The sequence below is a fragment of the Dipodomys spectabilis genome, unplaced genomic scaffold (genome assembly GCF_019054845.1).
Source record: "Dipodomys spectabilis isolate Male_0828 unplaced genomic scaffold, ASM1905484v1 ptg000187l, whole genome shotgun sequence".
In the NCBI taxonomy this organism is placed as follows: domain Eukaryota; kingdom Metazoa; phylum Chordata; class Mammalia; order Rodentia; family Heteromyidae; genus Dipodomys; species Dipodomys spectabilis.
The window spans coordinates 14,492,600-14,508,011 of NW_024870864.1; the positions used below are offsets into that span (position 1 = coordinate 14,492,600).

General features: G+C 37.3%; 1 gene segment (V, D, J or C); it reads left to right on the plus strand.

The window, feature by feature from the left end:
• Positions 1-11,232: 11,232 nt before the first annotated feature.
• LOC122121255 lies at positions 11,233-12,031 on the plus strand. The segment is given in 2 exon segments: positions 11,233-11,319; positions 11,685-12,031. Coding segments are annotated over 2 exon segments (381 nt in total).
• Positions 12,032-15,412: the final 3,381 nt, after the last annotated feature.

The window sequence follows — 15,412 nt, forward strand, 5'->3', positions numbered from 1 at the left end:
ATACCCTGCTACTTTGCCAAAGTATGACATGATACTGCCATTTACCGAAACTTAATCTTATTTCTATATTTTCACAAGAACCGCTTTTGTATTGTGTATTAGTTTCTGATAAAAACAATAATCAAAATTTCTGGAACTAGTTAGTTTCATTGCAATTACATATCATGCCATTCACAGTAAAAGAATATTTAAATAATCAGGGAAATAATCTGTTCAGTCAGATTTTTTAATGCCAAGGAAATAGATTCTAATTTTCAGTATCATTGTATACCTGTTCACAAAATAAACACAAAGAAAAACATACAGGAAGGATTTGGCAACACAACTCTTTAGAATATATATTTTGTTTTTTTATATTTCAAAAATCTTACTCATTAAGCAATACACAAATTGGTTTTTGAGTTATGTTAAAAGAATTTAAAAAGAAGAACCCTTTTATTTAGGGTTTAGGCAAATTGATACATAAAATGATGGTAGAAACTTCCTAGTTTGCATTCAAATATCACAGCTTTAATGTTCCTCCAATAAAACAAGTGTTTATTTATAGGTAAAGGTAAATCATTCCTGAATTACCTTAGGAAATCATTGTTTTCACTACATGCAAAATATAAGAACATTTTTTTAAATATGTGATTTCCTGTTTAATTAAATCTGTAAGACATGACAAGTACAATAGAAGAGTTATAGAATATATATATTTCTACAAACACGCTATGAAGTGTGATGACCCTGCACACACAGCTCTGAGCTGGACACTCACTGGAACCCTAAACAATGTGACAGCCCCAAACACAAACTCCCAGTATAGCCTGAGATTCTCAATGTAGCAGCATCATCTGCAAAGCTCAGAGGACTACAGGGAAACAGACTTGGCTCAGGGGCAAATGGCTTCAGAGTCTTGAGAAAGAGTCATGGGAAGCCTGTCACGAGCACTGGGCAGCCCTCATGCAAACACAGGAACCAATACTTGGCCAAAATAACCAGGTAGCCTCTTCTTCCCTCTATATTAAGAGTCTATTTTGAACACATTTTACTAGGAAATGGCTGTAAGTTCTCTTTAAATGTCATTGCTAACATCGCTAACAGGGAAGATCTGTCATGACCTCCGGAGGGGACCTGACATCACTGCTGCTATTTGGTCCATTAAGGGCACTAACTCATGCCTGTTCTGGGTATCTGTCACTCTCCTACAAGGAGATCAATTGTGACCATAGATGAACCAAACATTAGAACTTCAGAATACTGGAAATAAGCAGTGACTGAATGGGAGAAATAGATTTACAAAAATAATAGCATATTCTACTATGCTACATTCAATAACACAGACTATACATAGAAGATCACTAATGAAAAGGATTCAATCTTTAATTATTTACAAGTACAAAAAAATCATATCTTTAAGACATAAAATACATTACACCAACAACAACATAATGTATTTTTCTTATGCAAAATTTATTTTCATTAATAATTATGTGTATTTACTAAAAATTGTTAATAAATTTAAAAACAAAGAGTCAAATTGTTTTCATTGATGAAAAAGGATGAAAGAACAAATCAATAGAAAAAAGAAACCTGAAATTTTTACAAATATAATGGGGGCAAGCATTACATTTATTTTATTTTATTCTTTTACTGTTATTGTAAAAATGATTTACAGAGGGGTTACATTTACATAAGCCAAGTAAAGACTACATTTTTCATGCAGTGCCTGTATATCTGATTTATAAAGTTGGTCTAAGAAGAAATCAAAAGGCATATTAAAAATATCATGTCAAAAAATGCAACTGCTAAAATAAAATATTTATGAGCTTCAAAAACATATGGTAAGAGTAAAAATGTATAACCATGACAGCATACTTAATAACAGAATTCTCAAAGTAAATTTATATTTGGAAAACTTCCTTTAACAAACTCACCTTCGTAATAGCTGAGATTTGTTTCATGCTGCAAGAATCATTAACACCTACAATATCTACAAAAGTTTCAAAAATTAGCTGGGAGCAAGTGGTTTACACCTGTAATCCTAAACTACTCTGGATGCTGAGATCTGAGGATGGCATTTTGAAGCCAACCCCAACTTCAGGCAGGAAAAAAATGCATAGGAATCTTTTTGGGGGGGGCTTGGGGGTGGGGGGAAGGGGTTGTTGGCCTGAGGCCTAAACTGAAGGCCTAGGTGCTGTCCTTGAGCTTTTTTGCTCAAGGCTAGAACACTACCACCTAAACCACAGCTCCATGTCCACTTGTGAGTTCCATGAACTTTCCTGATCAAGCTAATTTCAAACCACAATCCTCAGATCTTAGTCTTCTGAACAGCAAGGATTACAAGGGATCCACTGGAATGTAAGGCTCTTATCTACAACAAACAATCAAAAAGCTGGTAGTGAAGACGTGGCTCAACCTTGAGGGAAAAAGCTAAAGTATAGCACCAGTGGTGGCACAAAAATTAAAACAAGTAACAAGGTTGGGAAAACCACCTGAACACTGTATTTACCGGGTTTGGATCTTCAGGCACAGATCCCCTCACAACTGAGTGACAGTGGTTAAACAATGATGTCACTCTTAGCAGCAGCAGCAGCCTGGAGATCCAGGGACTGTAGGACAGACTATGCTAATAATTATCATCCTGATCATCATAATAATATTAATGAATATTATTGTTAAAATGTGCTGTCTCACATAACCAATACCAGCAGCATATGTGTGTTTAAATTTAAATTTTACTCTAATTATAAATTATACACATTGCAGTTGCATTCATTTCATTTCAACTGCTTAATAGCCATATGCAACTAATGACTGCTGTACTAGACAGGTCAGATATAGGCATTGTCATAGCAGAACATTTTTTTAAAAGATATTGGCCTAATTTACAGAGGTAGAGAATATCCACCTAAGAGGGATGATAAGAGTAGAACACAATTTAATATGTGACAATTGACACATGTATGCTTCTGGTAGGATCTTGTAACTGCTCACAGCCCGTAAGTGGAATGACAATTTTGTATGAACAAAGAATAATGGGAATGTTAAAAGAGATGACATTGATCAAGATATATGTTGCTGTTTCTGTTTTCTTTTCCTTTTGTTTTGCTTGTATTTGAGAGAGTAAGGGAGGACACATAAAATGTGGAATGAAGATAAACAAATACAGCAATGATACACACTGGACACTATGTGGAAAATGAACTGGATAAATTATGGGTGGGGATGGGAGGGAAAGACTGGGAAAGGGTGACAAAAAATGAAACATGGTTCACAGAGAATTGTACTCATTATTCATTATCTGATTCATGTAACTGTAACCCCTGTATATATCAGCCCTACAATAACAATAAAATATTATAAAAAGATATAGTGTATTTATTAACTGCTTGTTAAATGGCAAGTCCTTTGTATAACTACTTAAAGACAATAAAAAACAAACAAATATAGTGAAAACAGGTGTTATACCATAGGGGAGGGATATACTCATAACCTTGCCCATGTAATTATAACCCCTCTGTATTTTCACAGTAAAAAAAGAAATGGTTGAAACTAAAAAAAAAAAAAAAAGAAAAAAAACATATAACTATGCAATTGCATAAAATAAGCATTTTTATCCTGGCAGAAACAAATATTCCCCTATCCCTAGAAATATTAATTTGATCTTTTAGTGTTCCAGATAAAGATTCATATCTTTCCCACTCTCTGGGTAGATAAACCTTGTAACAACACTGGAGACTTATAGTATGTGTGCATGTATGTGTGTGCACTTTCGTGTGCATACAGATGTGAAGGGAGACATGGGGAAATGGAGAAAGGTGAGGATGGAAAGAGACACTGCAATGAATGTAAAGAGGGACTGTGCCTTTAGGTACGGAAAGCAGAAGGAGGGGAGAGGACAGGAGATGGCAATAGTGGTATTGTAACTGAAATACAGAATATGAACATCATCAGTATAAAACATCAGAAGTAAATATTAAAGGAATAAAATATCCAGTGGTAAGTATGAGCAAATAAATTGCATGCATGTATGTATGGAGGTTTAAAAATGAACTCTTTTGGACAGGTAATATATGCAAAGAGAGATGAGAGGAAATGGGAGAAGAGGAGGGAATGAGGATTCATAAAATCTAGTTACTCTAATCTTACAAGAAGCAATTTTACAGTATGACCATTAGATGGCACATCTGACACTGCTCACACAAAGCCCCCAATAAGAAATACTAGAGAGGAAATAAGAGAACTATGTCTGCTGTCACTAGTGACACCCACTGGAACTCTGAACAGAACAACAGCCCCAAACATAAACTCACGGTTAAGTAGCTTCTCCTAGAAGGATGGATTTGGGGGTGAAAGTCTCTGCCCTTGCTGATTCTGAGACTGGAAGTCTGGCATTGCCTCTATCCCTGCATTCTGTATGGCACCAAAGCTGTCTCTAAAGGAAGGAGTTGTGTCCCCCGTGTGTGTCCTTATGGAGAGTGACCTGCAAGGAGGAAATGAATGTTAAGAACGCAGGCATAACATCCAATGCATGTCCTAAATCTTAAGAAAACTGAGGAAAGGGGTTGAAAGAATTATGAAAAGGGTGATATTGAATAAGATGAATTGTGTTCATCAACTGCTTTATTGAATGACAACACATTTGTACAACTACTTACAGATAATTTTAAGAAGAGAGGAAGTATAGTGAAGAGTGACTTCCAGAGCTGGGAAGGTGGCTCAGTGGTAGAGCACTTGCCTTGCATGCATGAGGCCCTGGGTTCAATTCCTCAGCACCACATAAGCAGAAAAAAAAAAGCCGGAAGTGGTGCTATGGCTCAAGTGGTAGAGCGCTAGCCTTGAGCTGAAGAGCTGAGGGACAGCGCCCAGGCCCAGAGTTCAAGCCCCACGACCGGACCCAAAAAAAAAAAAAGAGTGACTTCCATATCACCAATATGAATTTCTTTAGCCTTCTTCACAGGCATCAAGCCTGTAAGGACATGACAAGAATGTGAATCATCAGGACAGTCAGGAATCTTGTATTTACCCAACTTCTAGAAAATTAATCCCAGTTGATTAATAAACCTTGCTCCAGGTATTTTGGCTCCTTACTGCACACAAGGCAAACGAATATACCAAAAACCAGCTCTGCCTGAGCAGGATCAGCCTTAGGAGTTGACTTTGGGACATAGAAACCCTAACTTTATTATTCTCCATCCTGAAGCTTTGACCTTGGTAAGAAAGGACTACTGAAGCTCCAGACCCAGTGTGTCTGCATTGAGCCTGACTGTATCCTTGTGAATGAAGGTATTTTCCTGTTTGATCTGAACAGAATGACATTCACTAAATAGCCTGCTTGATCAGTATTGATTTATGTTCTCACACTTAGATATCAGTGAACAAGTTATGTGGTCCTTATATCCGGCTTTCCTCCTTGCTTCCCAGGATGTGGGTGATCAGCAAGATGATTAACAGCATCCTACACAGAATCAAAGTTTTCTCATTCTGGGAGAGAGGGGATGCTGCCTGTTTGTTTCCCTTTGTAAACAGGAGCTTGAATCTGAGTATCTCTGCCAGGCTTTTGTGGCATACATAGAATCTAGGATCATGATATTAGAGGGGGTCATGTCTGCCCATATGAGAGTTTTTGACCATTTCTGTTCTTTCTTTATTTTTTGTCATTCTGGGAGCTTGAACTATGTGCCGGGGCACTGTCCCTGAGATTTTCAGGTCAAGGCCAGAGCTCTACCACTTTGAACCACAGCGCCACTACTTGACCATTTCATATATTACTTTTTAAAGTGTAATCATACCTGTCATTGATAACACTTGATCCAGGTTTCTTACAGTAAAGTCATTAAGTGCAGGTCAGAAAGGTGAGGGAAGGAGGGGAGACCCTGCAGATATGCAGCCCTGACGGGATCATATGCATACACCATGTGGGAGGGGAGAGGGAGCTGCAGTATCAGTGCTGTACCCAGCAGGTCCCCAGAGCCCTCTGCAATGAGCAGGTCACTCTTAAAGGACACAGATTTAGTCCTGAGCTTCATGATGCTCAGGCTTAGAGTGAGCAAGGGCTACATGGTGACATGCATATTGTGCATTAGAGAATTTTCTCAGTGTCAAAATTCAAAATGATGACTTACACAGTTAAAATCATGTTTATTAATGTATTAATTTAACAGGTAATTTACTACATATATATAATACATGTATAACTTCTGCATTCATTTGTGATGTGCTCCTCTCTGTTCTGATAAGAAGGAACTCCAGTGGATTTAAGGCTCTGTCCTGAGGGCCCTGCTAACTTTCCACATTATCCCAGCCCCTCAGAATCAGTGAGAAAAGCCCTGGATCATCCTTCCACAGATTCAGCCCTGCTCTGAAGGCTGGGTCTCTCAGAATTTCACCTTAGTCCCAGACTTCATTCAGGTTCATGGCCCAGACTATAAGCACTTTCCTTTCCTGGATGTATTTTCTTCTTCCAGAAAGATGCATGGAAATGTCTGCTGGTTTTCCCCGCCAGCGGGGCCTTCAGCCTCATCTCCCAGGCAGATAGCTCCATCTGTCATAACCCATGGCCATGTACGCCTGCCCAAAACTCTGATTTGAGTCTAGTATTTGTACTCTTCCATATATTCCAGTACCTGAAGTCTGTGTGGACTTGAAGTTCACAAGCCACATGTCCACACTTGCTGAAGTGAGCCCTGGAGCGTGGATCATGGGAATTTAATGTGTATCCTCAGAGCCTGGCTTCTTTAAACCATAAAAGAGTAGAGGCTCTCAGGATCTCTCTTCTTCATCTAGTTAATATGTCCCTTATAATGTACTAGGGAGTCTTCACATCTGCCTTCTCCTTGTTTTCTTTAGTATCAGCTTTGTCCTGAAGTGCATAGTGGAGAGAGCAAATCTCCCCCAGACAAAGGCAGTAGGAGATACACAGTGACCATATGATATGATTGGAAGTAAAATTTCAGAGGAGTGGCAAGGATGTGTAAATCTTGTTGACAAGATTATACATCATTGTAAAAAGAAGAAAGAAGAGCATTGTAGAAAACTTGAAACAGTTATGCTAGCATGTAGTGCAGTGAGCGCTAATGTTTAAGAAGGTAGAGGTGATGAAATAACTACTCTCGTGGCATTCTTCTAATGAATGGTTTTGAAGAGGCCCCTGAGTGGCCAATGATTTGCCCATGTGCTACCACAGCAGAGCATCACTGTCTTGGCTTTGTTATGTGCCATGAGAGTACTCTGCTCATCATTTCCAGTTCTGACATTGTGCACAATGGGATGAAGTTAGTCCACATGCTATTCTCCATGTGGGGAACACACCTTCATGTCACTCTAGCTTCACAATCTGTGGTCATTTTTCCTTGATTCTCTATGTTGAAGATGTTCTCTCCACACTGTATGGATCTACTTCCTGTCCCCAACTTTGACCTTGTTGCATTGTATTCATTCTGTATCTGGATCACATAGACTAAACAAAGTAAAAACTGCTTTCCTGTTGGTCACTTGTAGCTCATGCCTATAATGCTACACAAGAGTCTGAGATCTAAGGATTGTGGTTTGAAGCCAGCATTGGTTATAAGAATCTATGAGACTCTTTTTAAAACTTTTACTGTCAAGTTGAGGTACAGAGGGGTTACAATTATATACATAAAGTAGGAAGTGCATTTCTTGTGATAATCTTATCTCCAATTAAACACCAAAAACCTGGAATTGAAGCTGTGGTTTATGTTCCTTGAGACAAAAATCTTAGGGACTGACTTCAAGCCCCAGGCAGAACACACAAAATATTGCTTTATTTAGGACCTAAAAGATATGAATGTTGGTTTAGAGGACACTCCAGCTTCTGAGAAGGAAGTGTTTCCAGTAATTAAGAAAGAACACACACATATCCTCAAAAGCAAATATCTGGCACAGAAATGCATGATGCACACAAAACTAGATGAGGAGACATGTCTTTTCCTAAGTATTAAGAAAAAATGTCTCATGTGAATTGTCCTTGAAGGAGATAATGCTTAAGTTTAAGAGTATTCAGAATAGAAGGAGGGCAGACATTCATAAACAGTGCCCAGGACACCAATGCAAAGACCAGTGGACAGTCCATAAAACTCAGAGCATTTTACTTCATTGCATATATTTCATTTTATCTTCCATTAAACATTTTGAAATCTATCCCTCTCCAGCTGCTCACCAGGGCTTACAAGCCAAGCTGGCTCCAATGGCACCTCCAACACCTGGCCCATAGCAGGTATTTAAAAGTCAGTTAATATAGCTTTTGAAGATTTTTGGAAAGATTTTGTAAAGAAAAAATAGTGATTAAAATTTTAAGATAAGTTTTATTGCCAAAGTATAATTGTGTCTGAAGTACAATATGATGTTTAGGTATGTTCACATATTTTACAATGACTTAAACAGTGTAATTAACACATTTATTCATTACATTAAACATTGATTTCTTGTAGTCAAAGATTTTCTTCTTCAGTTAATCAAACACTTTAGTAAAAATGTTATTTCAAGTGACATGTTAATATATTTTGTACTTTCTTTTGTAAAAATACTGTGCAGAGGGGTTACAGTTACAGGAGCAAGGTAATGAGCACATTTCCTATGGAGCATTGTTGCTTCCTCCTTTGTTTTTCCCCTACCATCCCTTCCCTCCCACCTCCACAATTACTCCCCTCCCCCCCTCCCCCCACCAAAGTTGTAAATTTTGTTTTTAACATAGTGTCTTGTATATCTCACTGTTACAATGGGTCAACTTGTATCCCTACTTAAGCATTTTATATTTTCCCCTACCCAAATTACAGAAGAGTATATAGAAGATGCAAGGCTAATACAAAATAGCTTGTGAAAAAGATTTTTGAAAATAATATTATATGATAAGTCATTAAAAATTTTACAACAATTACTGATTACCACAGTATAATCTAATTTGAAGTACAATATAATTTTTGTATTTGCACACATTGTGCAATGATCTAAAGGAGTTAATTAACAAGTTAGTTCACCACCTTAAATATTTATTATTTTTGTATAGTGAACTAGTGAACTTTTTTCTTCAGGAAATTAGATCTTTACAACATCTTATTTCTATTCATGTCTCAACAATACATCCAACATTGCAATCTATCAGAAAATTAATCACTTTTTCATGCTGAATATCACATTAATTATTATTATTTCTCATTGCCACTGTCAGAGCACTTTCGGAAGTCGAATGGAATCATGAATATGTTATTAACTTAAAAAACATAAAGACAAAATAATAAAAATTTTGTACCTCCATTTTGGAAGATTTGGATCTAACATTTTTAGCTTGATCTTTTCAAAATAAACTACTCTCTTATTATTTTTCATTTCTTATTGTTATTGTATAGATGATGTACAAAGTGATTACAGTTACATAAGACAGGTAATAACTACATTAATTTTTGAACAGTGTTACCCCTTCCCCCATTTTCTCCCTTTTCTTCCTCCTGATCCTTGCCCCCAAAGTTGTGTAGTTCATTTTCAACAGCGTCTAGTGAGTATTACTGCTGCATTTGTTGACCATTTGTCCCACCATTTCTATGGTACCCCTTACTCTCTTCAAAATAAAACAAAACAAAATTTATATACAAGACAAGGGTACAGAAAACAAAACCAGCCAGAAAGAAGATAAAAAATAAAAAGCAAAAATCAAAAGAATAAACCATAATTTTAATTGATCATATGTATACATGCACTGAGGCTTTTTTGTGAAAATATCATACAGAGGGGTTACAATCACACGGACAAGGTAATGAGTACATTTCTTATCAAGCATTGTTGCCTCCTCCTTTATTTCACCTTCTGGTCCCTTCCCATTTACCCACACCACTCCCCGTCCCCCCGAAGTTCCCCAACCACCCCCACCACCGGCCAAAGTTATAAAGTTCGCTTTTCGCCATAACGTCTTGTACATTTCATTTTTGCAATGGGTCCACCTGTATCCCTATTTAAACAAGTTGTTTTCTTCCCTTCCCCTCCACAAATTATATCAACATCAAATAGTGAAAACAGGGGTTATGCAGTGGGGGAGGGACATACAAAGCAACAAAGAAAGCATCTTATAAGTAAGTTAGAAACAATCACAAGAAGGAAAAAAAAACATTTGAATCCTATCTTGTGGTTCATTTCACCTAACATCAACTTATCTGACTGTATCTCCTTGTCTCAGACATATACTAGTTATTGCAAACAAGGAAAACCATGGGACCTATGTTTCATTGGGCTTGGCTTACTTGACTTAATATAATTGTTTCCAAGTCTTTCCATTTCCTAACAAATGAGGCAATGTCATTCTTTCTGATGGAGGCATAGAATTCCATTTTGTATATAACCACATTTTTTTGATTGATTCATATTTTGAGGGCCATCTGGGTTTGTTCCATATCTTAGCTGTGGCAAATGATGCTGTTTAAACATAGTTGTGCTGGTAGCTTTAGTGATCATTTGGGTAAATGCCCAAAAGTGGGGTTGCTGGGTCATAGGGGAGCTCTATGTGGAGTCTTTTGAGAAAACTCCATACTACTTTCCAAAGTGGTTGAACGAGTTTATACTCCCACCAACAGTGCATTATGGTTCCCTTCTATCCACATCCCCTCCAGCATCTGTTGTTATTGGAGTTCTTGCCTCTTCAGTAAATGGTGCTGGCAAAATTGGTTAATCACTTGTAGAAAACTAAAGCTAGATCCTTATATATCACCCTGCACCAAAGCAACTCCAAATGGATCAAAGACCTCAAAGTCAAAGCAGACACTCTGAAAACATTACAGGATGGAATCAGAGAAACCCTAGGTCTCCTGGGTACATACAAAAAATTTCTTAAAAGAGACCCAGAAACACAACAAATCAAAGAAAGTTTGGACAAATAAGATTGCATGAAATTGAAGAGCTTCTGCATGGCAAAGGACATAGCTAGCAAGATCAATAGAAAGCCCACAGATAGGGAGAAGATCTTCACTAGCCATGAAATGGATTAGGGTCACATACCTAAAATATACTTAGAACATGAAAAATTGAATCCCCCAACAACAAATTCTCAAAGAAACAACTGCCCAAGAAATAAATGGGCTAAAGACTTAAAGAGAATGTTCTCTGAAGAGGAAATAAGAATGGCCAATAGACACTGTTCCTTTTTCTTTTCTTACACTGTTGCACCCATCTGGCTATTTGCATATTGCTCCCTAAGGAGGACCTTTCTTTCTAAGTCTGAAATAAAGGCTCAGCTATGATCTTGCCTTGACCTGTCTAGACTCCTCATTTCACTCCTAAAAATGAAGTCCTTGTCTCAGATCCTTTGGCTGTTAATGCTCTGGATCCATGGTAAGGGCAGTGGGAGGTGAAGAATCAGAGAGGGTGGGAGGGTGAGCTCTCATGGACCATTGGTAACTTATCCATGTGTTAGATGTTCATGGTAGGGCAATGAGGTTTAGGTCTGAGAGAGTGAGGAACAGTCCAGAAAGCTAGAACCTGTGCTTGAGTTAAGACTCTGCTAGGTGGGACTACTGCACTTGACTCCTAGAGACACTTTTCTGCTGCAAGAATATCACTTTTAATACTTAGTATTTTAAATTAAAAATCAAATCATGAATATGAATAAGGGGAAACATTTATCTAAATAAAAGTAATGCATGCATTGCTCCCTATGTTTATATATAATCTTGCTCTCTGCCTCATTCTAATTTCAGGATCCAGTGGAGATGTTGTGATGACCCAGACTCCAAGGTCCTTGCCTGTCACACTGGGAGAGCCAGCCTCCATATCATGCAGGTCTAGTCAGAGCCTTCTGCATAGCAATGGAAACACCTATTTGCATTGGTTCCTGCAGAAGCCAGGCCAGTCTCCACACCTCCTGATCTATTTGGTTTCCAAACGAGGATCTGGGGTCCCAGACAGATTCAGTGGCAGTGGGTCAGGCACAGATTTCACACTGACAATCAGCAGGGTGGAGGCTGAGGATGTTGGAGTTTATTACTGTTTTCAAAGTATGTATCTCCCTCCCACAGTGATACAGCCTTGAACAAAAACCTCCCATCTGGCTGGGTGAGCTGCCCTCATGGCTGGCTTGTATGGGGAGCAGCCCAGCAGATTGTGTGAGTCTGCCTAGGAGGAAGATATTGAGGTCTATATTAGAGTCACTCTGAGTAGAGGTGAAGAGTATATGACAATACAACAAAATGCAATCTATAACAATCAGGAGAATAATTACCTGAATATAAATACCAGATAAACCATTAGGTATTTATTGAAAAATGCAAGTCTCTCCTCAGTAATATTATAGCCAACCAGAAATCTAAAAATCAAATGTCTGCTGTGGTTATTATTCTCTCTGTGATGAAACTTGTAATACTTCATTTTAACACATACTAGCCTACAACTTTTGCCATGCTTTCTGTTCAGAACCTGGAAACCCAAGTTTGCCTTTTCTAGTTTCTGCTCTGTGTGTTCATTAAACCTGCCTGACCATAAAGCCATTATCAGAGTTTGATCAATGTCTGTTGGCTGGATCAACCTGGGGAAAATACAAAATTGCACAAAACACAATATTCTCTGCCTCTGTGTATTGGGACTCTGGTTCTACTTAAGAGAGTGGTGTGTGGTGAAACCCTGTAATATGGTTCATAGTTCCCAGAAGTCTGAGACTGAAACCTTTTTTTAAGGATGCTATCTTCATCTGTTCAACGTCTGTGTCTTTATACAAAAAAAAAAAAAATTCAAGAGGGCAACATTAATCTTGTGTGTCTTGTATCCACTTCTATCACCTTAGACACCTGGAATTATGACATCTCACAGGCTACGACTTGGGGAATTCTCAAGTTTCCACCAGTGTCCAGTGTGTATCTGCTTCTGATGCTATAAATTGTTTCACCATGATGCTCTCTAATCCATCTGGGAAAAAGTGGCATGAAGTTGGAAATGCTCTGAGTTCATCAAGGTATCATTTATAGGAGAAGTATAGGTCTGGAATGTATATGAACTAATGGAATACCTTTAACTTACTTAAGGAATCGTCTTAACAGAAACAATTAATGCAATGTTTATCTACAGTTGTAGCATTTTGTGGAAGACCAGACAGAAATGTCAGAGTTGAATCTCAGTTCTCCTCTCTGCTTAGGAATTTTAACAGGTTATACAGGGGTACCCATCAGATTTCTAATTCTCACCTGGGCTACTCATTGTCTCTCACAAGTCATCAGAAAAAAATAATTATAACGGGGCCTCCAACACACTGCTCTTGCTGTATGATTGACAAGTCAGTTGTTATCATTACTTCCCATCTAAGAGCTGCAAATGGAGCTTGCGTGGAGTCATTTACAGATATTATTATTGACTTTACTATCATATCAACAGAAATTAATTGTAATAATGGTAATTACAAAATGAGAAATTATATTAAATATTTGTAATCAACATTTGTCAGCTAGTGGAATAGCTTTCTAGAAAAGCACATACACAGACAAACACATATATGGAATATAATGGAGGAATATGTGTTTACCTAAATATATATAATTAAGCATTTCTACTCATTCTTTTCTTGAAACCAGAAATGTCCTCATCATCCCAGAGCACTGGTTCCAAATGCAAAATTGCTGATCCACCTTTCTGCATTTCAACAAGTTAACAGGTTTCCATGGGATGTTTTGGAATCCAAGCTTTAGGAGATTTTGACCTCAATGAAGACCTTTTAAGAAAAAAAAATGGTAGCAACACAACTACATCTTTGTCTAATTAACAACAACTAATTTTTTTTCTTGGATGCCAAACTGCAAATTCATAATTATTTCTCAGTTATATGATCCAGTCTTATGAAAGTATAATGGAATAAATGTTTATTAGTATTTTGATAAGCCATAAAACAAATGGTTTAAAATGCATGGTCCTGTTCTGGGGATATTTGGACATAAATTTGTGACAATAGCTTGACCACAGCAGCATGTATATAATCCTAAGTGGTCATTTCCTCTTATGTCTCTGTTCCAGATCAAACAAATCCACACAGTGGACTCAAGACAAGGGACCCGCAACAAAATGAAGAAGCTAAGCCCTGCCTGGATTGGGCATATCAGTGCAATTGTGAATTAGTCTTTGCACTAACATAAATGATTTGTGCAAAGACTAACATAAATGATTTGTGTTACAAGGCCCTAGATTTAGAGGAGTTTGTTAGACTTTATTATTGTTGAAATAGTGACTGGTTATATATGAAACATAAACACATAGAAGATGCATTTTATGAGAACTGATTACATAATATAAGTATTTGTATAATAAATATAAAGTGATAGAATACAGAGACAAATATGAGAATATGTAAATAAAAGTAATGCAGTTGAGTCTACCAAAGAACCTTCTGGAAAAAAACAATTAATTTGCAATTGACTCATGAACATCAATAAATATCAGAGGAGTTAGAAATGGGCTTACATATATGAACTTACTAATAGTCAGATATATACATTAATACGTTAACAGAAAAATCATAGACATAAAAATATGTAAAAACATATAATATACAGGTTGACCCATTGTAACAATGAGATGTGCAAGACACTATGTTGAAAATGAACAACTTGGGGGGGATGGAAGAGCTGGGGAGGTGAGGAGGGAAGGATGGTAGAAACAAAACAAAGGAGGAGGTAACAATGCTCGAAAGGAAATGTACTCATTACCTTATTCATGTAACTATAACCCTCTGTACAGTATTTGCACAATAAAAATATAAAACATATCCAATACATATAAAATATGTAAAAATGTATGAAGTCCTCAGTTGCCTATAGCTCTCAACTATTTCCTTGTGTATATCTATGGATGGATATGACTGAGTCATCTTAGGGCCTAGAATCCTATGTGAGGCCCTCATTTAGTATATCCACAGGAAAACAGAGAGGGAAAATGATTCTGGGAAATACACTACCTGTAGAAACTCTGTAATAGAAGTTGAGAGCTTTATGGTCATGTGACCCAAAACTCAAGGATTTGATGAGGATTTCATTAGCCAAGAACATTTCCACATTGATTTTAAGTATCATCAGTATATTGCAAGCAAAGCAAGGAAGTTTCATTAAGTCACAGATCAGTGGAAAATGACATTTTTGCATGAAATATGTAAGAATCTCTTCACAAGCAAACCAAATTCTTTCTTAACAATATAAAAAGCAAACAACTAAATAAGGATGCAGTATTTCCCTTCAGAGTGTGTACAGAATTCAACATCATCAATATCATGAAGACCATGTAACAAAGGCAAAATTATACACCATCTCAAATCTACTGAATGTGAATATTCAGTTCAGCAAGATAACCAGTGTTCCTTGTTAGGTCTAAGAAGCCTTGTGCAAGCCAGGGCCTGGTTGTTCACAACTGTAATCACAGCTACTCAGGAGACTGGGATTTGAAGATTGTGGTTCAA